Raw genomic sequence first — 27443 nt, forward strand, 5'->3', positions numbered from 1 at the left:
CAGCTGTGTGACCTTGAAGACGCCCCCTCTCCTCTCTGGACCTCAATTCCTTTATCTGTGAGTTGCAAAGGTTGGACTAGACCAGGGGCCCTAGGCCTGTTTAGCCACGGACCTGTTGTCTTCCAAACGTCTCCCATAGAAACCAACATCCAATTGCATCCAAAAGTTTGTATTGTCAAAGCTATGGCTTTTCCAGTAGTTGTGTTTGGATGTGAGAGTTGGACCATAAAGAAGGCTAAGCACCGGAAAACTGATGCTTTTGAATTATAGTGCTGGAGAAGACCCTTGAGAGCCCTGGAACAGCAAGGAGATCAAACCAGTCAATCCAAAAGGAAATCAACCTTGAATATTCACTGGAAGGACTGATGCTGAAGCTGAAGCTCTGATACTTTGGCCACCTGATGAGAAGAGCTGATTCACTGGAAAAGATACTGATACTGGGAAAGATTGAGGGCAGGAGGAGAAGGGGACAACAGAGGATGAGATGGTTGGATGGCATCATCAACTCAATGGACATGAGTTTGAGCAGGAGACAGTAAGGACAGGGGAGCCTGGCGTGCTGCAGTTCATGGGGTCACAAAGAGTCGGACACACTTAGTGACTGAACAACAAATGGAGCTACTTGGCCTCCTCTGAACCCTGATGACCTCTGCAGTGGTGTGCAGCATGGGCGAGTAGATCACACCTCAGCGCCTGGGTGCCCATCTGACCCTACGGCTCAGGCTCTGAGCTGGGAGCTGCAGTCAGTGTAGGATCTCAGTAGAAATAAGCATGGGATTGGCTGCTGGGTTCTATTTTTTAGTTTTTTTTTTTTTTTTTTTTTTGAGGCTTGCAGAAGAAAGGAAGGGATAAGTTGAAGGGAAAGTAGCTACAAGATCATGAATCAGGGTAGGGCTTGGAGCTCTTTTCAGGGAGTGTTGGTTCCCAGAAGATCAGTGGGTCAGAGGAAAAGAACCCATGGTTCCCCATGTCCTACCAGCCAGCATGAAGTCAGACCACCAGAAGCTCCAGCCCAGATTTAGTTTATAAACCACAGCTCTTGAAGAATGTTATCAACAAATATTAAAATAATTAACAATTCACATTTTGAAACTCAAAGTGCATAAATTTTTTACAAAGAGGCCTTCCACATTGGGTAATGCAGATCAGCCCTGTCTCTGAGAATGATCAGGAAATACAGGGAAAACACCTATGATGGCCCTGAAAATCTAACAAAGAATGAAAAAATTTGAGGCCAAGACCTGGGGGAAAGAAGAAAAGAGATTGTTGAGTCCAGTGTCGGGTTTGGTTTTCCTCCTGGGGGGCCCACCCGCTGATTCCAAGGGCAGGATCCAGGCAGCGGAGCAGACCTGGGAGAGGAAAGTCTAAGTTCAAGGCCTGCTAAAGATAGGAAGCGTTGATGGAAACTACCCTTTGGGTTGGAATTCTGAGGAATTACATCACGGATGAAAGGGTGGACCAGAACTAGAAACACTCTTGCTGCTGCTGCTGCTGCTAAGTCGCTTCAGTCGTGTCGGACTCTCTGAGACCCCATAGACGGCAGCTCACCAGGCTCCACTGTCCCTGGGATTCTCCAGGCAAGAACACTGGAGTGGGTTGCCATTTCCTTCTCCAATGCAGAAAGTGAAAAGTGAAAGGGAAGTCGCTCAGTCGTGTCCGACTCTTCGCGACCCCATGGACTGCAGCCTACCAGGCTCCTCCGTCCATGGGATTTTCCAGGCAAGAGTGCTGGAGTGGAGTGCCATTGCCTTCTCCGAGAAACACTCTTAACAGAGGCTAAATTCTTTTAAAATGGTCTCAATCACTATCACTGATTAAGGTGATCTAGGGGACGTCCCTGGTGGTCCAGTGGTTAAGAATCCACTCTTCCAGTGCAGGGGGTGTAGGTTCAATCCTTGATTGGGGAACTAAGATCCCATATGCCATTAAGCATGGCCAAAAAATTAAAAAAAAAAAAAAGACGATCTGGGATTGCAAAATCAGTTCTAAGCCAAGAATAAAAGAAAATCCTCTCTGGAAGAAGAGAACATTATTCTTGACCTCAAATTATTTCTACAATTTTTCATATTTACTTTCCAGAACCACCCCTAACTCAAAAAGAAAAAAAAAAAAAAAAAAGGAACCAACGAAATCCCAATCAAAATCCCAGCAGGCATTTTTATAGAAATTGACAAGCTAATTCTAAAACTCATTTGGAAATGTTGGAAATGCAAGGACGTAGAACCGACAAAATAACTTTGAAAAAGACAAAGAAAGTGAGCAGACTTATCTGATCTCGAGACTTATTACAGAGCTACAGTAATCAAGACTGTGATGCTGGCATCTAGTTAGACAGATAGATCAATAGAACAGAAGAGAGAGTCCAGAAATAGACCCACACATGTGGGGTCAATTGATTTCTGACAAAGACGCAAAGACATTTCAGTGGAGGAAGGGACAGTCTTTTCAACAAATGGTCACGGATCACTCGATATCCATATGCAAAAAAAAAAAAAAAAAAGGAAAGGGAAGGGGAAGAAAATACAAATTAAAAAAACATTTTTTTTAAGGAAAGGGGAAAAAGTACTTCAATCCGTACTTCATATCATATATAAAAGTTAATTCAAAACGGATCACAGGGACTTCCCTGGTGGTCCAGCGGTTAAGACTCTGACTTCTAATGCACGGAATGGGTTTCAATCCCTGGTCGGGGAACTAACATCCCACAAGCTGTGCAGATTGGTCAAATTTTTTTTTAAAGAGGAGAGACATTGGGGCAGAAGCTATATTTAAAGAAATGGTAGCTGAGAATTTTCTAAAATTAGTGAAAGTCCAAACTACAGAGCCAAGAAGATCTACAAACTCCATGCAGGATAAAAAACAAAACAAACAATGAAAACCACGGAGGCTTCTTTTAGTGAAACTACTGAAAACCAAATAAATAGAAGCCTCAAAAGCAAGCAAAGGAAAACACACGCACACAAATCACCTTTAAAGGAACAATAAGACCCACACTGACTTAGCAGAATGACAGAGGGCAGAGGACAAGCTAGAATTTGTACACGATGAACATAACCACCAAGACATTTTTAGAAAAATCAAAAACAGCAAACCCAGACTAGGGTGTTTCCTTCTAGAGAAGGACAATGATCCTAAATGGAATCTCAGCGACGTAGAAAGGAACACAAATCAATAAAAAGGACAGATGTGAGTAAATGTAAATAAACACTGACTTTATGAAACAACTGTAATACTAATATATTGTGTGGTATACAATATTTGGACAGTATTAAAATACCATAAGAGTATATCAGCTGGGGAGAATAGAAATAAAACATTTAAAGATTCTTTTACAACCCCATAAAAGCTTTAAAGTATTGACTTATATTAGGCTTTGATAAGTCAAGGATGTATGTTATAACCTTTACAGTAGCCTAAAGAATACAAAAACATTAAGAAAATCAGAACCTAAAGAATATGAGAACATAATTAGCTAAAGAAAGGTGGATTTTAAAAAGTACATCAATGTAAAAGAAGGCAAGAAGTGAGGGGGGAAAACATGGAACGGCTGAGAAAAAGAAAAAGAGGACTTCCCTGGTGGTTCAGTGGTTAAGAATATGCCTGCCAAAGCAGGAGACACGGGTTCGATCCCGGGTCCGGGAAAATTCCATGTGCCCCAGGGCAACCAAGCCTGCCTGCTGCAACTAGAGAAAACCCTTGCGAAGGAACAAAGAAACAGCCAAAAATAAGTAAATAAATATGTAAATTTTTAAAAAACAGAAAAGAAAAAAGAAACCAACTAATAAAATAGTAGATTCAGAGTCAAATAATATCAGTCATCACACCAAATGTAGAAAGGATTACTTATTATAAATTGACTCATGCCCCCAGAAAAATATCACATCAAGGATGTAAGGTGTGAAGAAAATGTCTCTAAGGCCCCTGTTCAACTTTCTGACCCCATCACCAGAGCAGCTGTTGTTAACGGTTTCTCCTGTGCCTTCCTCAGATCTTTTATGCACGATAAGCGGATATACATTTTCTTTAAACCACACACATACATGCACAGATGGGTTCATGTCACATGCACTGTTCACCAACTTTTTCTCACCTAATAATATATATATACATATGTGAGTATTTATGTGTGTAAATGTAAAGTTTTACAAAACAGTAGTTACCCTTGATACATATAAAGTCCTCTGATATCCTTTTATTCTCTTGTTGCTCTGCTATTCCACTTCATTTAGAAAGGCTAATTAAGACTCAGAAAAAGAGCAACTGTAGGATCTCACTAATCTCTTGAAGAGAGTCAATCTCATAGAAACAGTAGAATGGTTAGTGTCAGGGGCTGGGGGTGGGGGAAACGGGATCATGGGGGTCAAAGCGGACAAACTTTCAGTTACAAGATGAATAAATCCAGGGATTTAACGACCGGCCTGGTGACTACGGTTACTCAAACTGTACTGTACACTTGAAATTTTCCCAGAGAGTCGACCTTAAGTGTTCTCACCACACAGACACACAGCATATAAGGTGATGGACGTGTAAAGCAGCTTGATGGTGGTACTCATTTGACAATGTATATGTATAGCAAGCCATCATGTTGTACACCTTAAATACACACAATTTCTCCTTGTCAATTATACCTCAGTAAACCTAAGGAGGAAAAACAAAACAAAAACAAAACAAAGCCAAGTTGCAGTTTGAAAAGCCGAGCTTAGGTCCCCCACGTGGCACTTCTGATGTCCGGAATGATTCCTCCAGCAGCAAGGCTGGATTGGCCTGCACCTGGATAAGCAGTCTTTTACCCATCCTCTCACTCCCAGTCCCTGGGACAGACTCTCATAAAATAGCAGTATCTAAGCCTTAGCCTCCAGCTCTAGGGACCCAGGATAAGACAAACCTCCTCGACACAAAAGTCATCAAACCCTCGCCCTGATCCCGGCTGCCGCGCCCCTAAGGATGTGACAACCGCGCCTTCTCCTTCCTCCTCCGCCTCTGCCACCTGGTCCCCTGAACTCCGGATGGCATCTGTCCCAGGATGCTGCTGTCATTCCTTTCTTCACCCGGCCGCCTCTGCCTGCCTTTGGTCACAAAGACCAGAGCACAGATATCTTTTTTTGGAAGAAGCTTCTTTGAGGTCTCTTGCTGTACAGCATTGCTCCTGGCTATCCCAGAAGCTCCTGAGCCTGAGATAAAACCGTTCTCTTCCCAGATCTCATGACCTCTCATTCTCTTGGGGCAGTCTCTGAACAGTGTTCTCTGGCACAAGCAGACACTGTCTGTGCTCACTCCCTTGCCCAATGCCCCAGGCATCCTGGCAGCCAGCTTGTCTGGCATCATATGAAAATGGCCCCTTGCTTCTGTCCCCACACTCCATGGTGGCCACTGACATCTCAGCCAGGTCTTGGACCCTTAGTCCAGCCTGCAGAGCTTCTCTCTGCCATCATCCAAGGCATCATAAAAAAAGGAGGCTATTAAAAGTCTTGGCCCTAGACTTAGATGTGGGTTCTAATCCCAGCCCCGCCCACTTAACTAGTTGGTCACACTAACCTCACAGTTGATGGGCAAGTGAGAAAATAATGTGAGTACCTGGCAACAGTAAGCTCTGGCTGGATGAGTATTAACCATGGCTGCGACCTCAGAGGGTTGTCTTGGCACAGATCACGAGATGTCCCTTAATTCCTCCCCCTTACTCAGTCACAGAACTCCAGGGCTAAGCTGGGCACACATGGCTAGAGCACATCTACTTCCAGTGTCGCCTAACTCTGGCTTTGGCCTTGGGACTGAGACCTAGCCACGGGGCCATATGGCGCAGAGCTGTGTGTAACCTTCAGGAGATATGCTAAACCTGGCCTTCCTCCTCTTCCTCCTCCAAAGCCCCCGACCCAGCACCACCTGCTGAAGGGCAGATGTAATGACTGCAATCTGTGGTCATCTTAAACCACGAAGCAAGACTGCAGATGGCAACTAAATGCAGCGAGTCAACCAGGGGAGAAGAGCCCCAGGGGTCAACCCAACACTGACAGCTCCAGGGCTTGTCAACAGGAAAGAGGACACACTTCCCTCTTGTCTCAGTCATGGTTAGGGCTTTTCTTTGACAGCTGGACCTAATCCATACAGCGTGAGAATCATTCATTAAGATGGTCATGTGACAGCTCGACACGGAGTATGGTGGCTGCCCGATGGTTCCCATGATGGGCATCTTTATTATTAACCTTTAACCTCATGTCACCTGCCTTAGGTCAACTGTCCATCCTAGGAGCTGCCCTGTTCCACACCGAGCTGGACCCTGACTTCCAGGGCCCAGAAAGAGCCCACCTGAGACCCCGATGTCCCCATCACCCTTCTCCCACCTTGGTCTGGTCATCTACAGTGCTACCAAGCCCAGAAAGCCCAACTTGGGAGCATCCCCCGGGGAGACCCTCTGGAGCGCAGGGAGCGGCAGGACGTGGAAGGAACACGCGGTAGTCACCATACCTGGAGCTGCCTCGTTGCCAGGGGGGCAGAGAGAAAAGAGGAGAGAGAACAGGTCAGTGGCCAGGTGAGCGGTAACGTCCCACACAGATGGTGCTTCTTGGAGGGACTTTGCCCTTAAGCTGGGGTCCAATCCCTAGTCCTCTCTTATTTCTCCCCTGCCTCCCACCCCCCAGAATCCCCACATGTAGCCTAAACCCCTTTGGTGAGTTAGAGTGTTTGTGGATCCACCCGAGCAAGGGCGGGGGATGAAGCCGTTTGAATTTGTTGCAAAGAGTGGAGGCAGGGAGGGGAGGGAGGCAGGGAGGGGAGTGAGGCAGGAGTCCCTGGCCGGTATTTCCAATGGCATTTCTTTTTGACCACTAGTGGGGGCCGTTTCCACCTTCCAGGGCTGGGGGTTGGGAGCTTCCTGGGGGCCGAGAGTTGGTGATGGGGTCTGGGGGCCGGCAGGTCTCACCTTCCAGATACTCGCCTCCTTGCCGTACACCACTGCCATCTTGCTGGCCTTGCCATCTTTGATGAGCTGCTTCTCTGTCTCATTGAGCTCCTCGGACACGAAGCCCATGAAGGAGTTGTCCGGGGTGTGAGCTGCAGCCAGACCACGAGGTCAGGAAGGGGCATGCCCTGGTCTACCCAGACTGGCCCCACTGGAGGGGACACCCGTTTGGCAGGGAAATGGAAGGGGGTAGGAGGTAAGGGGTGCGATTTGGGTTGGGCGGTGGGGAGAGCATCCATCCATCAGGGCCCTGGCCCCCTTCCGCGGCATCTCTCACCCCCTCCCCTCTCTCTTTCCATGCAGATCTGTGCTCACAGGGCTCTGCTGAGAGGTCTTTCCTGACCCCAGCCCCTCTCCGTCTCCTTTCCCTGCTATATCTTTTGCCCCAGAACTCACTGATCAGACACGACAGTACATAGTGATTTGTTCGTCTGTTACTGTCGGAATCTAAGAGGGAGGGAGCTGTCTGTGTCCCCGGCCCCTGGGAGCTCCTGGCCCGGCTGGTTCACGCATGCGCGGACCCATCTCCGCGTTCACACCTGCAAACTTCTGCCCTGCCCTTCGCTTAAGCGCCCACCGCCCATTTCCACGATAAGAAAACCGTATTCCGCTCCAGGGCCCCACTCGCACGTCACCTCCTCTCCTCCCAAGAGCCTTCTCTGGGGTCTGAGTGCCCTCCCTTTGAGGGCCTGTCTGCCGTCCTTAGGTCTCCGGCAAAGCGCGGATTCGCACCCTGACTCACTTCCCAGAACCCAGAGCACCAGGGTCAGGATGTGCGTTTCAGCTGCGTCTCCAGTTCCTCGGCCAGGCTCCAGGCATGATTAGCTCGTCTGCCGCGGCCGGCTAAAGGAGTGGGCACAGGCGCCATCCATCTGCAAGGAACAGGGTCTCTCCTTTCCATGCAAAGGACCTCGAGCAGAATGCCTATGGAACCCAATTACACCTACTCTACCTTCCTGGTGGGAGAGGTTGCATGTGGGAAATAGGTTGGCAGCAGCCATATGCCCTTGATTTCCCAGAACAACCCTGAGGCCAAACACCCCGTTTCTTCATTTCAGATGCACGTTTTTCATATTTTAGCATTTCTGTAATCGGGATATACTTTTTTTTTTTTTTTTTTCCCCTTTTGGTGGTGCCACCTGGCGTGTGTAATCTTGGTTCCCCCACCAGGGATCTAAGCCGCGCACCCTGCCATGGAACCACGGAGTCTTAACCGCTGGACTGCCAGGGGAGTCCTGGGATGTATACTTTAATCAAATGTGTAGATGTGACATGGTATGTCCACCCAACCCCCTCAATACCCACAAAATTCTTAATCAGTATCTGGTGCATCTTAGAAGAGGTGGTGGTTTTCTATCCAGAAAGCTCATGGATTCTTGAGTGTGAAAATCTGACCATTGTAAGGACAAGTCTTTGCTGGCTGCAAAACAAAATGATCTCCCCTCTGGGCTTCCCTGGTGGCTCAGCTGGTAAATAATCCACTTGCAACGCAGGAGACCCCGGTTTGATCCCTGGATCAGGAAGATCCCCTAGAGAAAGGATAGGCTACCCACTCCAATATTCTTGGGCTTCCCTGGTGGCTCAGATGGTAAAGAATCCACCTACAATGCGGGAGACCTGGGTTCAATCCCTGGGTTGGGGAAGATCCCCTGGAGGAGGGCATGGCAACTCTCTCTAGTATTCTTGCCTGGAGAATCCCCATGGACTGTAGCCCGCCAGTCTCTGTTGTCCATGGGGTTGCAAAGAGTCAGGTATGACTGAGCTGCTAAGCACACACTAGGGTTTCAGAGGCTTGGGGGTGGCGGTGGGGGTGGGGGATAGGGAGGGGCTGGAGGCCAGGAGTTGTTTCTGTGATGCTCAGAGCTCAGGAAGCTCTCCTGTCTCAGGAGGCTCTGCCCAGGCCGGGGAGAAGCCCCAGGAGGGCAGACAGACTCTTCTCCCTGACTCAGTTTCCCTACCTAGCCCCACCCCTGCCTCTGTACCTACTCTCTGGCTCCAGCTGGGGCTGCAACCAGGCCTCTCTCCTGCTCGCCATTTTCTCCCATTTTTAAGAAAATCTCATTCCGCCAACTCCACAAGAAGTGACAGATTTAGAAAAATTAGCTAAACTAGTAGACATGGGACAGGGAAGTATTGCAACCAATTAAAATAACAGGGACCATGAAAAAGAGCTCCTGGGGGCAGGGCAAGGTGGGGAGAGGCAGCCAGCCTCCCAGTTGCTCTTTGGATAAATCAACCAGCTAGATGTGGAAAGAGGTCTGCTCATGAATTCCTTTCTGGACTTAGGATATCATTAAGACAGGCAAGTTTGTGTTTCGTTCTCTTTCTTTAATTTATTCAATCAATTAACATTTTCTGAAGACCTCAATAGGCTCCAGGGAAATAAAGCTAAATCAGTCAGTGGCTCCTGTTTGAGTGTTTCCTAATCTATCAGTGGAAATAAATGTATAAGCAAATAACTCATATTTCAATATATGCTTTAACAGAATTAGGTTTAAGAGTTATAAACACATTCTGCCTGGAATAGATAAGGTGATTAGTGAAAGTGTTGGCAAAAAGAAGAGACATTTGACATGGGGTTTTGGAGGATGAGTAGGAGTTTGCCCTGGTTGGGGAACTAAGATCCCGCGAGCAAAGCATAAGCTACGTGGCATGACAACAACAGCAACAAGTCTTCATGACGTTCCCTAGCGCAGGAACCTACAGTGACTCTCAAATTACCATATCCAATGTAAACGTGGGACTCTTTGCTAAAGACCCACCTCTCTGCTCCCGGATCCTGTGTTTTCCCTCTCTGCTGTCACATATGCTGTTGCCATAGTCCAGAGCATCGCCACCACTACCCACCCAGCCCACTCCGATCTCTTGGCTGGGAGCACATTGCCACCTGATGACCTGTTAGGACTCTTCTCATGGAGAAGCCTCATACAACCCTGCAATGGGCCCGGGGAGGGAGTCTGGCACCCACAGAACCATGTGACTTCAGACAGGACATTCCACCTCTCTGGGCCTCAGTTTCCTCATCTGGGTTCCAAGGAAACTTCCCACCTTCCCAGTCAAGCCATTGGTGGTGGTTTGGTCGCTCAGTAACGTCTGCCTCTTGTGACCTCATGGACCGCAGCCTGCCAGACTCCTTTAACCATGGGATTTCCCAGGCAAGAATACTGGAGTGGGTTGCCATTTCCTTCTCCAAATCAAGCTCGTGTATTATTCAAAAATCTCATCTTCCTCTAATGCAGCCTAGAACCTAAACAGTAACACAAAAGAAGTCACTAAACACGCAGAAGGGATGCAGTCACTTGACGGGCTGAGTAAAAATCAGCTACTTTACTTATAAGCAAATTCCTCAGGACCCTGCTTGGAACCAAAGTCACTCTTAACTTAGAGACAATCCTGATGAGGATGCTTGTCTGACTTTCTGACCCACAGCCTTCAAAGAGCCGCCAATTAGACATGCAAGATGCCACGGCAGGCAGATAGCCTAACAACGATTAAAAGTGACAGCTGACAGCCTCCCATCTAGGAGAAAAAGCGCCACATCACACAGTGACAGGACAAGGGGCCCCTTGGCAGGGGACAAGGCTCTGCACACCTCTGCCGGCCCTGCAGGGCAGGCTTCATGCCAGAGAGATAGAGCATTGACCCTGAGTTGTCAAGAAAAGGTTAAATTATTTTCAGCATGCTGCATGGAAGAGGGGAGGTCAGTGTGTACACATTTTAAAGTCTCATTAAAAAATCTTGAAAGCTCAGCTCAAATGGCCTCCCTTGCCTGAAGCAGCTCCAGCCCCCACCCACAGCCTGACTTCTCATCATCCCCAGTGTTGGAGCCTCCTGGAACACTTGCATTTCCAGAACCTTCCATTCTTTCCATGTCCATCTTCACTACATCTGTTTCCTCTGCTTAGAAAGCCTCACTGTGCTGCCCCTCACCACTCATTAGGTCTCCATCACTTTGGAATGTCTCTGGAAGGCCACAGAATCCTGTTTGGTCCGGAACCCTGTGCTCAGCTACTCTCTGAGAGCAACCTATGCTCCAGGAGGACAAAGACTGCATCCTCCAAGTGTTGAGAAGGTCACCACACCGCCCCACCCCCACCCCAGGCCACCCTTCCCCACGCACACACCACCAGAGGCTCTGTGGTTCACACCTTTGCTGAGAGGGGATCGAGGCTTTCTTAGCCAAGGCCGATGGTTGGATGCATCTCTGTCCTCACACAGACCCCAAAAGGAAGAAAGGAGAGGACAGAACGGGACCTGCCTCCTCCCCACCCCTGGGAGAGGCCCCACCCATCCCGCCCCACTCCATGGGGCGGCTGGACACTCACGGAACATGGTCATGAACTGCTTGGGGTTGAGGTTCCAGTAGCCCCAGTTGGTCCGGTAGCCATGCAGCGTGGCGTATTCTTCGTGGTTGTACGCAGGTTCGGTCCCAAAGGTGTCGATGACCCGGATGCGGCACCTGCCCCCACCCCACCCCCCAGGAACCCAGGTCACCAATCTCCCGGTGTCTCCCTGGGCTGGGGTGGCCCCAGCCATGGGCTCTGGAACCCGAAGCTGGCTGGTCAGGGTAGTGCAATGTGTGGTCAGGGCTTGGGCTCAGACACTAGCTGGTTGCGTGACCACAGGCAAGTGCCTTAACCTCTCTGGGTCAGCTTTCCCATCGATCAAAGGGGGATAACAACTGCCGAACCATCTCCAAGTCTTACCTGAACCATGGACCACTAACTCAGAAACTGTTAGTTTTTACAGCTGCCCCAAGGGAGCCTAGAAAGGGAGGCCCTTCCTGGAATGCGGTCCCTCCCCACTGCCCAGGATTCACCAGCACAATTGCACTTCCGTGAGCAGGGAGTCCACAGCCCCTCTGCCCAGGAACCTGCCGCCCCCAGGAAGTGCCTGGCCTCTCTGGACTGAGAAGCAGAAGAGAAGGGCCCCAGGGAACCAGCTACCGTGTGCCTCAGAGTCTCCTCTGCAAGAATGGCCACTGCGGGTGGGCCTCCCAGCTGGTGGGGGCTCTGTCCCACCCTGAGGCCAGAGCCCAGAACCTCTCCCTGCATCTCGGCCACCCCGGGAACGGGCACCTAAAGAAAACTGCTGAGTCTCAGACGCCCCTCCAAGGCGCTCCCCCACCCAGAGTCCTTCCAGGTGACCCAGAAGTGTCCGGACTGCTGAGGTCAGCACTCCTCCCCACCCCAGAGAAGGGGCAGGATTGGGAGGAGGAGGCCCCGAGTGCATGGAGAACACGCATTAATAATAAAAGCAATAACGCTGCCTGTCACTTTTTTTCCTAATAAAATCATGTGGGATAGTCAATGAGACTGGAGCACACGTAATAAATAGCAGGGCTCTCTGTGCTAAATTAAACCCCATATCCTGCTGGCTGCAGAGAGATGAAGCGATGGCACTGGCCTTCCTCCCGCCCAAGATGGGGCTGGGTGGAGGAGCGGGTGGGGAGGGGGCTGCTGGGTCCTCACACACAGGGCTCATGCCCGGCCCTGTGCCATGTTCCCTCCACCACTCCCTGCTGTTCCTCTGCCCTCTCCAACGGGGTCAGCTCTGACCTCATCCCCTCCACCCTCTAGCCTGCCCAGCAGCAGAGAGGCCCTGGATCACCTGGCTGTGGTTTATTAATTGTCATCCGAGTCAGCCGAAGCCAGGAGGCAGAGCTGTCTGGGAAGGAAGGTGGGGGTTGGGGAGTGGGAGGTGAGCCTTCGCTCTGCCCTGGAACCCGGGCAGTGTAACCCCTGCCTTGGGGACCAGTGGGCAGTCACCACCCTCCCGCTGCCCTCTCACCGGTACTTCCTGAAGGAGAGTCCCATGTGCTGCTTCATCTGCTGCAGGCCGTGGTAGTCGGTGTAGATGAGGTCGAATGGCAGGGGCATGGTGAGCGGGCAGTTCCCCCGGCCTGGCGGCACCCCTAAGTTACTGAGAGAAGAACCCTTCAGAGTCTGAGCCCTAAGAGGGACCCACAGACCCACTTTCCCATCCAGCCTTGTGTGTGGGGGATCTGGACCTCGCCCTGGTTCCTACAGGCCAGAATAAAATGGGGAGGGGGGAACACTGTAAAGGAAAGGGAGGTCAGTGCGTGAATCCTGGCAGACTCTTGGAGAGGAAGCCAACAGGGCCTCCATGCACAGTTGCATAGGTTTTTCACTGCACAAGAGGCTCCAGCGAGGGGTAAATGGGACTGAAATCCAGCCTGGGCTACCTTGCCAAGCCTGCACCTGGCCTGGGCTACCTGCCAGAAGGAAGAGAACCTTCTGTTAATTTGCACAAACCTGATCTCCACAGAGCTGTGTCCACCCAGAGGGGTGTGGACGTTCATTCACAGAGTGCCATGTACACCAGTAAAGGTCCTCAGCACAGCTTCAGCATTTGTTTGGAGCCGAAGGGCCCCCAACCCCAAGTCCCAGGAGATACAATCCTGCTCTGCTGGCCACAGAGAAGCCCAGCCCTGGCCCACGGGGGACCCTGACTGCTGGGTCACTTACTCGCACGTTTTCCTCTGGGACAGGGCTGCCTCTGGTGACCCAGTTTGGAGTCTCTGGGTCATCACACTGGAGCCTGGAGGACATGGCCTCCCTTCTCCCAGGTCCACCTCCCTGGAGACAAGCTTAGAGGCCCCTGCCTGGCCCCCACAGTGCCAGCATGAACTTTGTCCTGCTCACCCCTGCCCACCCTCCAGGAGCCCCTGCTAAGCCTGCCTACACTCCCCCTACAAGGATGATGGGGTTTTTAGATCAGTGACTCAGTAAGTCTGTATTGAGTGGCTGAGTCTGGCAGGGAGTAGTGTTGCCCCCCAGGGAAGCCCTCCTTTTTGGGGGCCCCCAGCAACCTCTCACCTCCCCCTGATTCCTGCCTCCCTTGGATTCGTGGTCCAGATGCTGGAAGGCATCTGCGAGACCTCCCTCCCAGTGAGTCCCTGCAGGGATCCACCCGGCAAAGGGGCCAGGATTATCATCTGTTCCCTGGGTCACATCCCAGGCTCCTTGAGACAATTCAAGCAGGCAGAAAACCAGCACCTGGATGTCTCTGCACTCTCCTGCTCACACTCAGCAACACACCAACAGAGGCTCTGAATGCACCGTTCCCCAGAGCAAACTGCCCTAACGCAGCCTTTTCAGCGATGTTTATGACAACCTGATGACAAAGCCGTGATGGAACGATGTCAAGGGAAGCTTTGGGAGACGAGGATCAAGGCATCAGGTGGCCTGTGCCAGCAGAGAAGGGCAGCAAGACAGAGGGCGATTTCTCTGTACTGCTCCCCACCAGCCAGTGTACCCCAGCCTCACTCAGCTTCCCTACACTAGCGCCCCAAGTGTGAGAACCTTTGCTGCTAAGTGGGGAGAGGGAAGTGCAAAAATCTTATAACTGTTTTCTCCCCATTTCTCTTGTGTGTGTGTGAATATGCCATAGTTTATTCATTCAGTGGAAAGGCAGACAGATTGTTTCCTGATTTTTGCTCCTGTTGCCCACTGTCAATATAAATATCCTTATACATACACCTCTTGATGTAAATGTGCAAGAATTTTGGGGGGTATATAATCAGAAATAAAAATTCTGAAGCTCTCAGGTATTTATCCAGGAGTAATTGTTAAATTTAATAGATAATACTCAACTATTTTGCACAGTAGTTTATCTTTAAACTTAAAACTGGCCAAGCTCCCCTACTCCCCACCCATCCAATCTCCAGTGATCCCCCAGACGGCCATAGGCAGGATTCTCAAAGCCAGGACTTCTAAGGCAGGGCCCGCCTCTTCAGCGTTTTTGTTGAAGTACTCAGAAAGTCTAGACCTCAGAGGTCTGGCACTATCACAGGAAGCAGCTCCCATAACCTGGAGACTTTATGAAATGTCTGGCGGTATTTTTCAGTGTCAGGCAGGTTTTATATTCTACTCTGTGGGAATCTTGTTTTCTTTCAAGGATAGCTGTCTCTCACACACACACCCCCAAACTCCTCCAGTCAGATGGAGCATCATTGTTGTCCTGGGTTATAGAAGCTCTGGGTTTAGGACAGACCCTGGTCCCCCTCCCCACTGCCTCCACTCAACTGAGAACCTCAAATAGAAAGACAGTCTTTCAAATAGAAAGATGCCTCTTGCAGAACTGAGGAAGGGGGTGGCTGCTCCTCCCTCATGGAATCTGGGTCTGGGAAAAATGAAGACGATTCTGAAAATATAAACCGTAGGTGGGTCTAGTTGCTGCTACCTGCACCAGTCACATGATTTCCCCACGCTGCCTTTCTGGCTGGTTACCAGGCAACATGTCCCTCTGTAGCCATGAGTAGTACCACAAAGTTATGGGGGGGTCCCTTTGGTTGCCTCGACCCTGACCCTAGCCCCAGCCCCAGACACCAGGGCCACTGGGAGGCCCGATGGACAAGTCAGGGTCCTCTCCTGGGAAGATGACGCCACACTGATGTTCCGGGGCCTCTGTCATCATCTCCGTCACCTTCGTGGCTACCATTCTGAACACAGGCACCATTCCACACGCTTTCAACTCATTAACTCATCAATCCCTTTCATCTGGACAACTACCCTATGAGAGCAGACCCATTCCTAACCTGCTCCCCTCTTTACAGATTAAGAAACAGGATCACAGAGCCAGGGAGGAGGAGAGCTGCGGTTGGAACCCAGGCAGTAGGCTCCAGCACCCACACTCCCACCGGCCGAGCTCTCCTTTCTCCCCAGGCTCACTGGGCATCAGACAATACAGCGGTGTGTCATCAGTCCACGGTAACATCCCGAAATTGAAGCTGCAGGCTACCAGTGGAGACTGGCCCCAGGCCTAGTTTTGCTGCTAACCTTGGAGGAATCATAGCCTCTAGGAGTTTCATTTTTTTCATTGGAAAAAGACAAAAAATGCCTACCTCACCAGGTTCCTGATAAGACCGAGTGAGGCAAGGAGACTGAAAGTTCCACTGATTGTTATGACTTCAGTCATAAGTTTCACCTTCTGAATTGCCAAGTCTGGAAACTCCTGACTCCCACCCCAACACATACACACCCCTCATCTAAGGCCCCAGTCGTGTTTCAGCTAGAATCTTGAAATCATTTCATTTCTCTTCTGCCTCCCTCTAGTCTTGCCTGACTCTTTTATGGAAAGATCTTTCCACAGTGTCAACCTGGTCAGTCACCCCTGGTTGCATCTGATCCTTTTCACAGCCTTCTTACCTCCTGCTCCTTGACGCAAACCTTGCCTCCTCCTCCAGGAGGGCTTCCCTGGTAGCTCAGCTGGTAAAGAATCTGCCTGCAATGCAGGAGACCCTGGTTTGATTCCTGGGTTGGGAAGATCCCCTGGAGAACGGAAAGGCTGCCCACTCCAGTATTCTGGCCTGGAGATTCCATGGACTGTATAGTCCATGGGGTTGCAAAGAGTCAGACAGGACTGAGTGACTTTCACTTTCCTCCTCCAGGAAGCCTTCCTTGGACCACTGGACAGAGTGAGATGCCCTTCTCCTTTGATACCCCTGCCCTGGCATCCCACTGCCCTCTCTACCATCCTTCTGCACTGCCCTGAGTCACCTCCTGACAACTTGGGCCCCCCCAGGGTAGGGCTAGATTACCTTTGAAAGCACAGAGCTGGGACAGGATCTGACCCAATAAGTATCAGGTTCATGAATGAATTAACAAAGCAATGAACCCGGTGAACCACCCCACCTCCCCCCGAGAAAGAACTGTTTTAAAGGTTGAAAATATCAAGAAAAGCATGTTAGGAGAGAAGGGATGGGTGAGCGAGAGGAGCCCAGGGCTCATGTGGGCATCTCCACAGTTTACCAAGACCTCCTGGTCTGTACTGGACACAAGTGGCCCCACGGGTCCCCAAAGGACATCATGGCAGGAAGAAGAGGAGGAGAGACAAATCAGCCGAGACAGCAGGTCCCCTTCACAGGGGGAGTTAACAAGGAGCCCCACCGCCCCCACAGCCACAGAAAACAAAGATTTTCAATTTACAGTGAGTGCACTGGAAGTGCGTCTGCAGTTTCTTCGTTATTCTCATCAGGAGGAGTCTGAGCTTGTCCAGAGAAGAGCTGAGAGGGTCAGTCGAGGGGAGAGGGGCTATGGTTTTATCACTTGTAATTTAAGTTTACTTTTATGGGCAATTTTACGCTAAGTGGTTGGTTGGAGCAGCGACATGAATTGAAAAACACTCTCCTGACAAGCCTTCAGCCAAAGGTGCCAGGGAGGCTCAGTTGTACAATTCCACCTTACCCGCTGACTCCTCAAAAGGCCCCTGTCCAGATGGTCCCATAATTCCAACCTCAAGTTCATTTCTCTTCTGACTCTTACCCAGAGCTGCTTCTGGAGGGGCTCGGGAAGCCACCGCACCCCCACGGCACTGCTGAGACGGGGACAAGCAGCATCTCAGCATGAAGGGACTTCAGATGCACCCACCTAGTAGCCCCCGTCCGCCTGCCCACGACCACCCCCAGCCTTGGGAAGTTTCCGTGGAATTGCTAAACTAGGCAGTTGCAATGAACTTCCAAATGTCCCCAGGCCACCTGCGTGGGAGTCTCAATGCAGACGAAGGGGATGGGGGAGGGGTGATCTAGGGACATGGTCCTTATACTGGTCACCCAGTCATCTGGTCCATGTTCCCAACCCAGACTAATCCGTCTATGAAAGCCAACCGGGGGCGGGGGGTAGGGGTGACGGGGAGTCAGGGTTTTCTGGGGACAGTTTCAGTCTGGGAAGATGAAAGAGCTCTGGAGGTGGATGGTGGTGACGGTTGTACAACTGTGTGAATGTATCTAATGTCACTCAACTGCACGTGGTTAAGATGGGTAAACTTTATACGTATTTTACTAAAAGTTTTATAAAAACCCAAAACCAGATTATCCACACTCACAATGTCCATGTACAGCCCCACAAACACACGCCCAGCACTCTCCCTCCCAGAGGCACGCCTGCCCCATCTTCTACAGGGCCCCCCACAATGGAAGGAAGTGTTAGTCGCTTAGTTGTTTTCGACTCTTGGCAATCCCATGAACTGTAGCCCCCCAGGCTCCTCTGTCCATGGGATTTCCCAGGCAAGAATACTGGAGTGGGTTGTCATTTCCTTTTCCAAGGGATCTTCCTGACCCAGGAATCCAACTCATGTCTCCTGCGTAGCAGATAGATTCTTTACCAACTGAGCCACCAGGGAAGCCCCCCCCAACAATGGAGAGGGTCAGCAAATAGGCGGAGCAGGATGTATTAGCCACTCTCTTGGCCAAAAGATCAAAAGATGGTGGGACTTCTCTGGTGGTCCAGTGGTTAAGACTCCACGCTCCCAATGCAGGGGACAGGGCTTAATCCCTGGTCAGGGGACAGAAACCCACATGCCTCAATGAAGATCAGAGAGTCCAAGTGTCAAAACTAAGACCCAGTGCAGTCAAATAAATAAATATTTTTAAAAAGAAAAAAGATCAAAAGGTAGGATGCAACAAGGTGGAGAAGAAAAAATACAACCCATGCCCAATAGAAGAAAAAAAAAACTCTCAGCTCGGAATCAAAAGGCTGAGTTCTGTGCATATAAATTTTTAAAAGAGATGAGTGAGAGAGCTAACCCTTATCTGTAAGTTTTGAATTTATATTGTTTCTTCCCATGTACCAAAAAAAGAAAGAAAGTGCCAAGTTCTAACAGTGAAGAGGATCCCTGGGCATGAGCTCCAGCACGAATTTGCTGGGTTGCCTTGCACAGACGTAGCAGTGCTCCGGAGTGCACCTCCACTTCCATTCTGTGATACGCGGGCAAATCTTCATGGTCCCTCCAAGGCTAAAAATTCTTCGGGTTTATGTCTCCCTGTACTTGGTCTGTGGCTGGAAATAAGCTCTCCAGGTAGCGCTCAAATTCTGGAACAGACTATTCTCTCTCCCTGTCTGTCTTCTCTGTGTGGGAAGGACCTAATTAAAAAGCATCTTACGAAGTGCTCAAAGATCTTTGCCTTCAAGAGCTAAGAGAACAGGGTAACTTCAGCTTCCCTGGATCCATCTCATTACTGGGAGCACCTGGCTGGGCAACCCGGGACCTCTGTCTCCTCCGGGGTCCGCTAGCCCTCTGATGCCATCCAGTGCCCATCCCCCGAGCACTACGGCATCGACCTTGTTGCTCTCCCAAGGTCCATTGTTAAAGCACCTGCCGCCCCTTCCCCAGAACAGAAGGAACACAAAGAAGCAAATGTAGACAGTTAACTGGGCATCTAACGAGCTGCTGTGGAAGGCAGGTTAGCATCACTAACGAGGAAGGAATTAAATTCTCCTGCAGGTTTTCCTCTCTTGCCCAGCATGGGCTGACCTTCCTGAGCCCGACAAAAGCAGCCTTATGATGCCCTCATGATGGGTCCACCCACAGCTTCCATCTCCTGACAAGACAGTGTCCTCAGAGTGTCAGGGATGACAGCTAAAGGGAATGGCCAGGTCCCCAGTGGAGTCAGGGCTCAGAGGAAGCAGGAATTCAAAGGAAAAGCAGATCGGAGCTGACTCCAGCCATGCTTTAGCCAAAGCCCAAAGGAAGTACAGGTGGGAAGATGCTGAAAGGGAACTGGGCAGCGTGCATCAGGCCTGTGGTCCAAAGCCAACATTTCTTCCCCAGCAGTCCTTCCTAGTAAGCAAACTCAGGGCTAAGAATAGGGCTGCCACTCCCAGGAGAGGTGGCTGAAACCACAGACTCATTCCTCCAGCTCCCGGGGGGCTGCAGTGCCAGGAACGCATCCCTCTGGCTGTCCCCTGCCTCCTTCCCATTTATGTAACCATGCACGTAAGTGCTGAGCAGGAATCCAGGCTCCTCTCGCCAAGCCAGCCTTTCCTTGAAGGTGGCTCTTGGGCCCAGGCGCAGGTTTGGATCACCGAGGTCTATTCTGGCTCCTGATGGCCAGGCTGGTCCCAGAGGGGCCGCCTCTTCGCTCTCGGGTGGGGCCTGCCCTTGGGATGTTGGTTTTCAGTTTTTCTGGGGATTCTCACATCCTAGGCGCTTTTGCTCTTCTATGCGTGCTGCATGGCTAAGTCGCCTCAGTCGTGTCCGACTCTTTGCGACTCTATGGACCGTAGCCGGCCAGGCTCCTCTGTCCACGGGATTCTCCAGGCAAGAATACTGGAGTGGGTTGCCATACCCTCCTCCAGGGGATCTTCCTGACCCAGGGATTGAACCTGCATCTCATGCCTTGGCAGGCAGGTTCTTTACCACCACCGCTACCTGGGGAGCCCACAGACATTCGTGGAAAACCAACCCATAGAGGAAACAAAGATAGGGTGAGACGCTGCTCTCAGCCATGCTGGAACAAGTCCTGTGGGGGATGTGGGTTAAAGACACAGCCCTGAGGTGCCAGCCATGAATCATGTGGGGATCTGAGTCCATTCCAGAACACCCAGGAAAGAACAGCCTGGTTCCAAGAAAGTCTTCTCTTTACCAGAGCCCTCTGACTATTTTGGGGAAGTTAGAAGGAGCGCTAGGGGTTATTCAGACCATTCTGTCTTCTACCAGCACCCCGACCTGAGCTGGGAGCAGCAGAGTTTTATCCCTCCCGTGGGGGGCATGTCAGTCTCCAGGAAGTTCATCCCACCATCTGCCTCCCTCCTCTCCTGCTGCCATGGGACAAGACCTTCTCCTGCTCAGGATGCCCCCCTTCCTTTATGAGAACCCATGGCTCCTGAGGTTTGAAGGTGTACTGATGCGTTCCTCCCCACCCCCAGAACAAACCCCACCTCCTTACTTTTCCTTCAAAAGCCTGCAGAAGCCAGCCCTCCTCTTCCTTTCTTCTCTGACTCCCCCCAAGCTCTCCCCAACCCACTGGGTTGCATGAACCTTTCCTGAGAGCCTGTGATTTCTTTTAAATCGATCTTCCTTTGCAACCTCCCAGTCCCAATGTGGACCAGACCAGAGCTGGAAAAGGCACCTTGGCCACTGCATCCGTGAGGTCAAGACTTAGGGAGGGGCCTCGATTAGCAAGAAACAGACTCCCACTCTTTGAGGCTCGGAGCAGCATGGAGTGGGAGGAGCAGGGAATCATCTCTCCTGGATCCCTGGGAAGGATGAAGGCTGGGGACCAGGGAGACTTTGGGCCTCCAGCAGCAGACGTCTCCCACCTTCTGTGGTATCTAGCTGTGCTGAACATGATCCCACTACACAGATTAAAAGGCCTCCTTGGACGAGAAGGAAGGCAAAAGAAGGGAGAGGCAGGAATTCTCTTGGATCCAGTAGTTAGGATTCCTAACTTTCAGTGCGGGGGGCACAGTTTGATCCCTGGTCTGGGAGCTAAGATCCCACAAGCCACGTGATGTGGCTAAAAACAAACAGAAGGGAGAGGGGAAGGAGTGTTTTATTGTAAATTAGCCATTTGCCTCTTATGCCTCCTCTAGGAAGAGGTGGGGGAGAAAGAACCTCTGTGTACAGGGTCTGCTAAGTGCCAAGCAGAAGCTGGACATGGCTCTTCCTCCCCTGTTCTGATTGAACAATCAAATATTTCAAGCATCCAGAAAGTTATAGAAAATAGTACGATGACATGATGAATATCTGCACTGCCACTTCCCAGCCTCGTCAAATCATCAGATTTCTGCCATATTTGGCTCAAGGGTTTTGGGGAAGGGTTAACACATTCGAAGTCCAGGGCAGCCTTCGGGCTGTTCCAGTCTCGTCCACTCTCCTTACACCTCCTGCCCCCTCCACCTCACTCCCAGAAGATGCTCATTCCTCCTACATCAAAGATAAAATAAGGAGTTCTTTGTGACACAGTAGTAAGAATCCACTTGCCAGTGCAGGGGACATGGGTTCAATCCCTGCTCTGGGAAGATTCCAGTAGCTGGCGGACCAACTAAGCCAGTGAGCCTCAACTACTGAAGCCTGAGCCCTGCGGCTCCTGAGCCCACATGCTGCAACCACGGAAGCCCGCGCGTACTAGAGCCCATGCTGTGCAACAAGAGAAGCCACTGAAATGAGAAGCCCCAGCTCCGCAACCAGAGAATAGCCCCTGCTGGTTGCAACCATGGAAAGCCCACATGCAGCAACACAGACCCAGAGCAGCCAAAACAAGAGAATGTTCTAAAAGATAAAATAAAAAGCATCGATGGGAAGGCCCCATCCTGTAACCCCATTGGCAGCCCCACTACATCCTGCTCTCTTCCCCTTCCTCCTGGGGGTCACCCATGATAAAATCTTTCCTCCTGGAGCTTCCACCACTCCCTTTTCTGGCTCCTTCACACCAGCATTTAAACATGCTCACAGGGACTTCCTAAAGCAAATCAGTCCTGAATATGCACTGGAAGGACTGATGCTGAAGCTGAAACTCCAATACAAACAGCAAAGAACTGACTCCTTGGAAAAGACTCTGATGCTAGGAAAGATTGAAAGCGGGAAGAGAAGGGGACAACAGAGGATGAGGTGGTTGGATGGCATCACCAACTTGATGGACATGAGTTTGAGTAAGCTCTGGGAGTTGGTAATGGACAGGGAAGCCTGGCATGCTGCAGTCCATGGAGTCATGACACGACTGAGTGACTGAACTGAACTGACAGGGACTTCCCTGGTGGTCCAGTGGCTAAGACTCTGAGCTCCCAATGCAGGGTGCCCAGGTTCGATTCCTGGTCGGGGAACTAGATCCCACATGCTACAACTAAGTTAGTGTGCTGCAACCAAGATCCAGTGCAGCCAAATAAATAAATATTAAAAAACAAAAACAACCCTGAGGCCTGCTGGGACTGGCAGCTTAGAGGGTTTACTGGCTACAGCTTGGTCAAGCTGGGCTGAGTACAAAGGACAGGATGCAGTCCCTGCCTTCGTCATTCTCCAGGGACCCTCCCCAGAATTTCCCTTGAACAAACATTGAACAAACAGAAAGGCCAAGAGACCAATTTCCACCAGGGCCGGTTCTTGACGTCTAAGAGTCTCCCCTCCTTACCCTCCTTATTTAAACATTCTCCTCTCAAGCTTTCATCATTTGCCAGTTAAGTCAACTAATTTTCTACTAAACCCAATTTCACTCATGGAGGGAGGAAGAGCTCAGTCATTTTTCCTCATGCCATGTACTATTAATGATGCTTGAAATTATGCAAATAAAATGGATGAGCACAGCCGATCCTGGGCAGGCAGGAAGGGGAAAGGCTTCATTTTAAAATGCCCACCATGGATCCAGACATCCCTGGGGACGTCTCAGATGCAGCCAACGGGGGCTCTGGCTTCGTGTCTCCTCCCGCTGCATGTGCAGGGCACGGGCAGGACTGCCTGACATCCCTGAGCTGCAGTCTGATCAGAGCCTGTTGTCCTCACGCGCCGCTGGCGCCACCGCCGTCACCCCGGAAACATCTTGCAGAAGCAAAACCAGATGTGGATGCCGTGCACTGCCCCAAACATCATGCCAGTGCGTCGGTTAATTAAAACACCAAAACACGAGGAGCAGAGAAAAGCGGTTCGTCTGTCCAGCCTCGTTGTCAAGTCAGTGACCAAGACATCTGCCGTGAACATCTGTGAATAAACTACGACAAATGTACGGGCAGCATCCCCATCCTGCTGCCTTCCCCACGCGTGGCGTTTCGCCGGCCCGGGGAGACGTTTCTGTGGCAGGAGCCCAGCCGCGACTCTCAGAATTCGGGTTATCTGCACATCCTGCTGATCTATTTTCACAAGACCCTGGTGCCTCTTGCGTAGCATGGCTCCGCCAGGCTGGGAGACGGGACCGCGGATGATCCCACCTCCCACGGAACCCACAGCAGCACCATGCCGGTATTCAGTGATCTCTCTGCCTGTGACCCCTTTCTAGGCTCAAACAGTCACCAAATTGTTACAGCTTGGCTTGTTGTCCCCCCACCAAACATATGTTGGAGTCCTAACCCCAGAACCTCAGAATGGGACCTTATTTGGAGGTAGGATTCTTACAAAGGTGACCAAGTTGAAATGAGGTCATTAGTAGGTCCTGATCTCATACGACTGGTGTCCTTATACGAAGGGGAACACTGAACCCAGACACATGCACAGAGAGAATGCCACGTGCAGAAGAAGGCAAAGACGCAGCTGATGTTTCCACAAGCCAGCAAACACCAAAGATCACTGACAACCAACAGAAGCCTCCGAACCAATCAACCCTACCAACACCATGATCTCAGACTTCCAGCATCCAGAAGCAGGAGACCACCCGCTTCAGTTGTTTAAACCTCCCAACCTGTGGAACTTCGTTACAGCAACTCTAGCAAACTGAATCACCTCTGTATGTTAGCGTCCAGTCAAGGAAAGGCCTGCATGTATTCGGGTGGTTCCGGCAGAGAATGAGTTTGGGGAGCTCATAGGCTAGGCCCAACCAGCAAATGTCACCAGGAAAAAGTACATCCAAGAGAGGGCGTGGCATGAAGTATTGGGCTGGCCAAAAAGTTGATTTGGGATTTTCCATATGATGCTACGGAAAACCCCCAAGGAACTGTTTGGCCAACCCAATACATTCCATGTCAGCAGGTTCACACAATGTCCCCGGAGGGGCACAAGAGGCCCTACTCCCCGGCCACCTCTGGGGGTTACCTCCTTGGCCTGCCTCCTCCACTCGGCCCCTGCCCTGCAGCCAAGGGGTAACACGGGTGCTTTAAAGTGTGCAAAGGCAGGCTCAGGAGGAATTCACACATCTTTTCACAAATTCTCTAGGGCGCTGAGCCCCTACCCTAGGCCTGTTCCTCGGTAACCATTCACACACTGCAGTATCCTAACCGCACAGCTATCCTGCTAAACAGACTGGGAGGTGGGGGATGCGATGTCAAAAACCACATCCTCAACTTTTCTAATTCCCAACCATCACTGATCATTAGATCATAGATCACCCGGGGGAGCTTTGAAACCTTGATAACTCGGCCCCACCCCAGACCAATTAAATCAGAGACACCAAGACGCCCGAAGGCCGATAAGTTTCCAAGGCAGTTCCACTACAGCTAGGGTTACGAATTCCTACCTGAAATGAATTTCAACACAGCAGAGGCTGTCAATTTTATAGACATAACTGTACTATGTCTCCTGGGGAAGGAGATTTTCTTTTTTTAATTTTTATTCTATAAGTTGTCTTAAATTGTACCTGGTATCGGATTTAGAAAAAACTTTCCTGAGACTGTTCCCTCGGGTGGCCAAGCTGTTTACACAATTCTGCCCCATTTGAGCAAGAGCCTTTGTGGCACCTACACCCCACAGGGAGCCCAGGGCAGAGCTGTCTGGGCACCTCCTCGGGCCTGCCTGCTTAACAAACTGCAAAGTGGAGATGGGGTGACCTCTCTCTAGAGCTCCTGCTCCAGGGAGTTTCAGATCTGCATGGGTGACACATTGGTGGATATGGAAAATACAGATCCTCTGTGGGGGGTGTGTGTGTGCATGGGGGTTACCTGTGTGCATGGATATGCACAAGTGTGCCATGGGCTCAATATCATATGTATGTGTATGTCCATGTGCAAGGGTGTGTGCGTGCAAGTCTGTGGAGGCATGCACCTTCACTCAGGGGTGCACATACATACAAGGGTGTACATATGTGGTTGTGAACAAGGACATGCGTGCACGCATGAGGGTGCACGTGTGCAGTGAAGGAAATGGCAGCAGGGGTGTATTTCAGGTGTATTTCACAAGAGCCTCACTTTCAGGACTGCCCAAGTGCAGTGACCCCCATCTTTACTGCTCTGGCCCTGGAATGGACATCAGCAACTTCACTGATCACAGGCTCAGCTCCAGTGGGGCCCAGTGAGTGGCCAGAGGAGGAGGAAGTACTCTGGGAAGGTAAGGACCCAGGGTCGAGGTTGGAAGAGGAGACATCCCAGCAGGGGCTGAACAGAACAACTGAGTTAAAAGTCCTGCCTCTTGGGCTTCCCTGGTGGCTCAGTGGTAAAGAAGCCATGTGCCAGGGCAGAAGACACGTGCTCAATCCCTGGCCTGGGAAGAACCCACATACCACAGAGCAACTAAGCCCATGAGCCAGGACTACTGAGCCTGTGCTCTAGAGCCTGTGTCACAACTACTGAGCCCACATGCCACAGTGATTGCAGCCTGGGCACCCTAGAGCCCATGATCCACAACAAGAAAGACTGCCACGATGAGAAGCCCACACACTGCAACGAGAGAGCAGCCCCTGCTCGCTGCAACTAGAGAAAGCCCACATGCAGCAACGAAGACCCAGCACAGCCAAAACTAAATAATAAAATAAATGAATACAATGTTTTTAAATTCCTGCTTCTTAGGGAGACTTGTCAAATAGCTGCTCTCTCACGCAAAGATGGTGCTCTAAGTGTGATGTTGGGCTGTCACAAATGCAGGGAGCCTTCCCATTCCCTGAGGGAGCAGTTAGGAAAGGAAGTTCTCACCTCTCTGGCCCCAGAAGATGCACAGTCAGAAGGGAGGAGTCCAGCTAATGCTGATAAACATGAATTCATCTAACCTAGAGCTGGAGCAGGTGTTGATAGAAGGATGCTTCACACTTGCAGGGGACTTGTGTGAGGCAGCACCTGAGATGCATGCTCTGGACAGTCCCCAACCCCAGGATTCTTCCCACTGCATCTTGGGGTCTCTGGTGACCTGGGGACAAGGGTCCCCAAAGCCTTGTTTACTGCTCTGCCTGAGGCAGGTCTGGCTTCCCACAGCACTGGCTGTGCCATCCTAAGTTGTCTGAGATTTCTCTGACTTCCTGCACCTCAGGTCCCTTTTCTCTTTCCTCCTCCTCTTCCCTCGTCCCATCTGAGTTTCCTGTAGGAAGATCTGAGGCCAGGAAGAGAAGCCTCTTTTCATTATTTGCAAATGTCAGTGGCTTCTGCAGTTCTGCTCCACAGTGTAGATGCGTCTCCCCAGCTCTCTGTTCAGAGGGAGCAGGGGCGGGCACAGCGCGGTGCGCAGCAATGCGTGCTGGCGGGCAGCAAGAGGGCACACCCAGCTCTGAAGTGGCCCGCACAATGGAAACAGCTTGTCTGACAACAAAATGCCACAGGGTGAGGGCCAGCATGGGAGACGTGCCGCTGGTTCCTCCTCCCAGCCCTGGGTAGCTAGTTTGACAGTTCAGCACCAGCCTCCGGGACAGCTCCCAACCTAGCTCATTCCCACTCAGGTGATTCAACCAGATGGGGCGGAGCTGCTGTTTCCAAGTGGCACCTCCTCCCCCAGAACTCGCTGCTCCTGAGCTGGGATGTGTTTCCAAATGCTGCCATAACCATGCAGCCCCTTCGCCAGGCCCTGTCACCTTCTCCCCCTACAAAGCAGACCGTCTTCCACATCCACACTTACACGTGCTGTTCCTCTCTGAAGACACTTTCCATCTTTCCTAAGCCTACTGGAGACAAGCACATCAACTTAAAAGGATGATTCTAGAGGGATGAATTTCAAGCCACGGTGATGAAAACCTTCAAACTACTAGGTCCTTTGGTAGCCTCACAGCACACCCAAGTCTCAGCCTCCTTCTCCCCTGACTCTCTCTGACAACCTGAGTCACTGGCAGACTCTGAGTCACTCACTCTGAGTGGCTGCCCAATGCCAGTGCTCCCTGGGCCCTGTTGACCAAGTATTGTCGATGGCTTGGTCC

The 27443-nt window shown here is 50.9% G+C and overlaps 1 protein-coding gene across 5 annotated transcripts in view; it reads right to left on the reverse strand.

The window, feature by feature from the left end:
- MGAT5B (alpha-1,6-mannosylglycoprotein 6-beta-N-acetylglucosaminyltransferase B) overlaps positions 1-27443 on the reverse strand; it is an 81067-nt gene that overhangs the window by 9996 nt on the left and 43628 nt on the right. For 4 of the 5 annotated variants that reach the window (XM_027518550.1, XM_027518554.1, XM_027518553.1 and 1 more), the window contains 4 exons: positions 12746-12877; positions 11281-11414; positions 6917-7047; positions 6463-6468 (listed from right to left, as the gene is read on the reverse strand). In XM_027518550.1, the coding sequence (XP_027374351.1) occupies positions 6463-6468; positions 6917-7047; positions 11281-11414; positions 12746-12877 (403 nt within the window). The remainder of the gene's footprint in view (positions 1-6462; positions 6469-6916; positions 7048-11280; positions 11415-12745; positions 12878-27443) is intronic. The other variant, XM_027518549.1, reaches the window with a different exon arrangement.

The sequence above is a fragment of the Bos indicus x Bos taurus genome, chromosome 19 (genome assembly GCF_003369695.1).
Source record: "Bos indicus x Bos taurus breed Angus x Brahman F1 hybrid chromosome 19, Bos_hybrid_MaternalHap_v2.0, whole genome shotgun sequence".
Taxonomy (NCBI): Eukaryota; Metazoa; Chordata; class Mammalia; order Artiodactyla; family Bovidae; genus Bos; species Bos indicus x Bos taurus.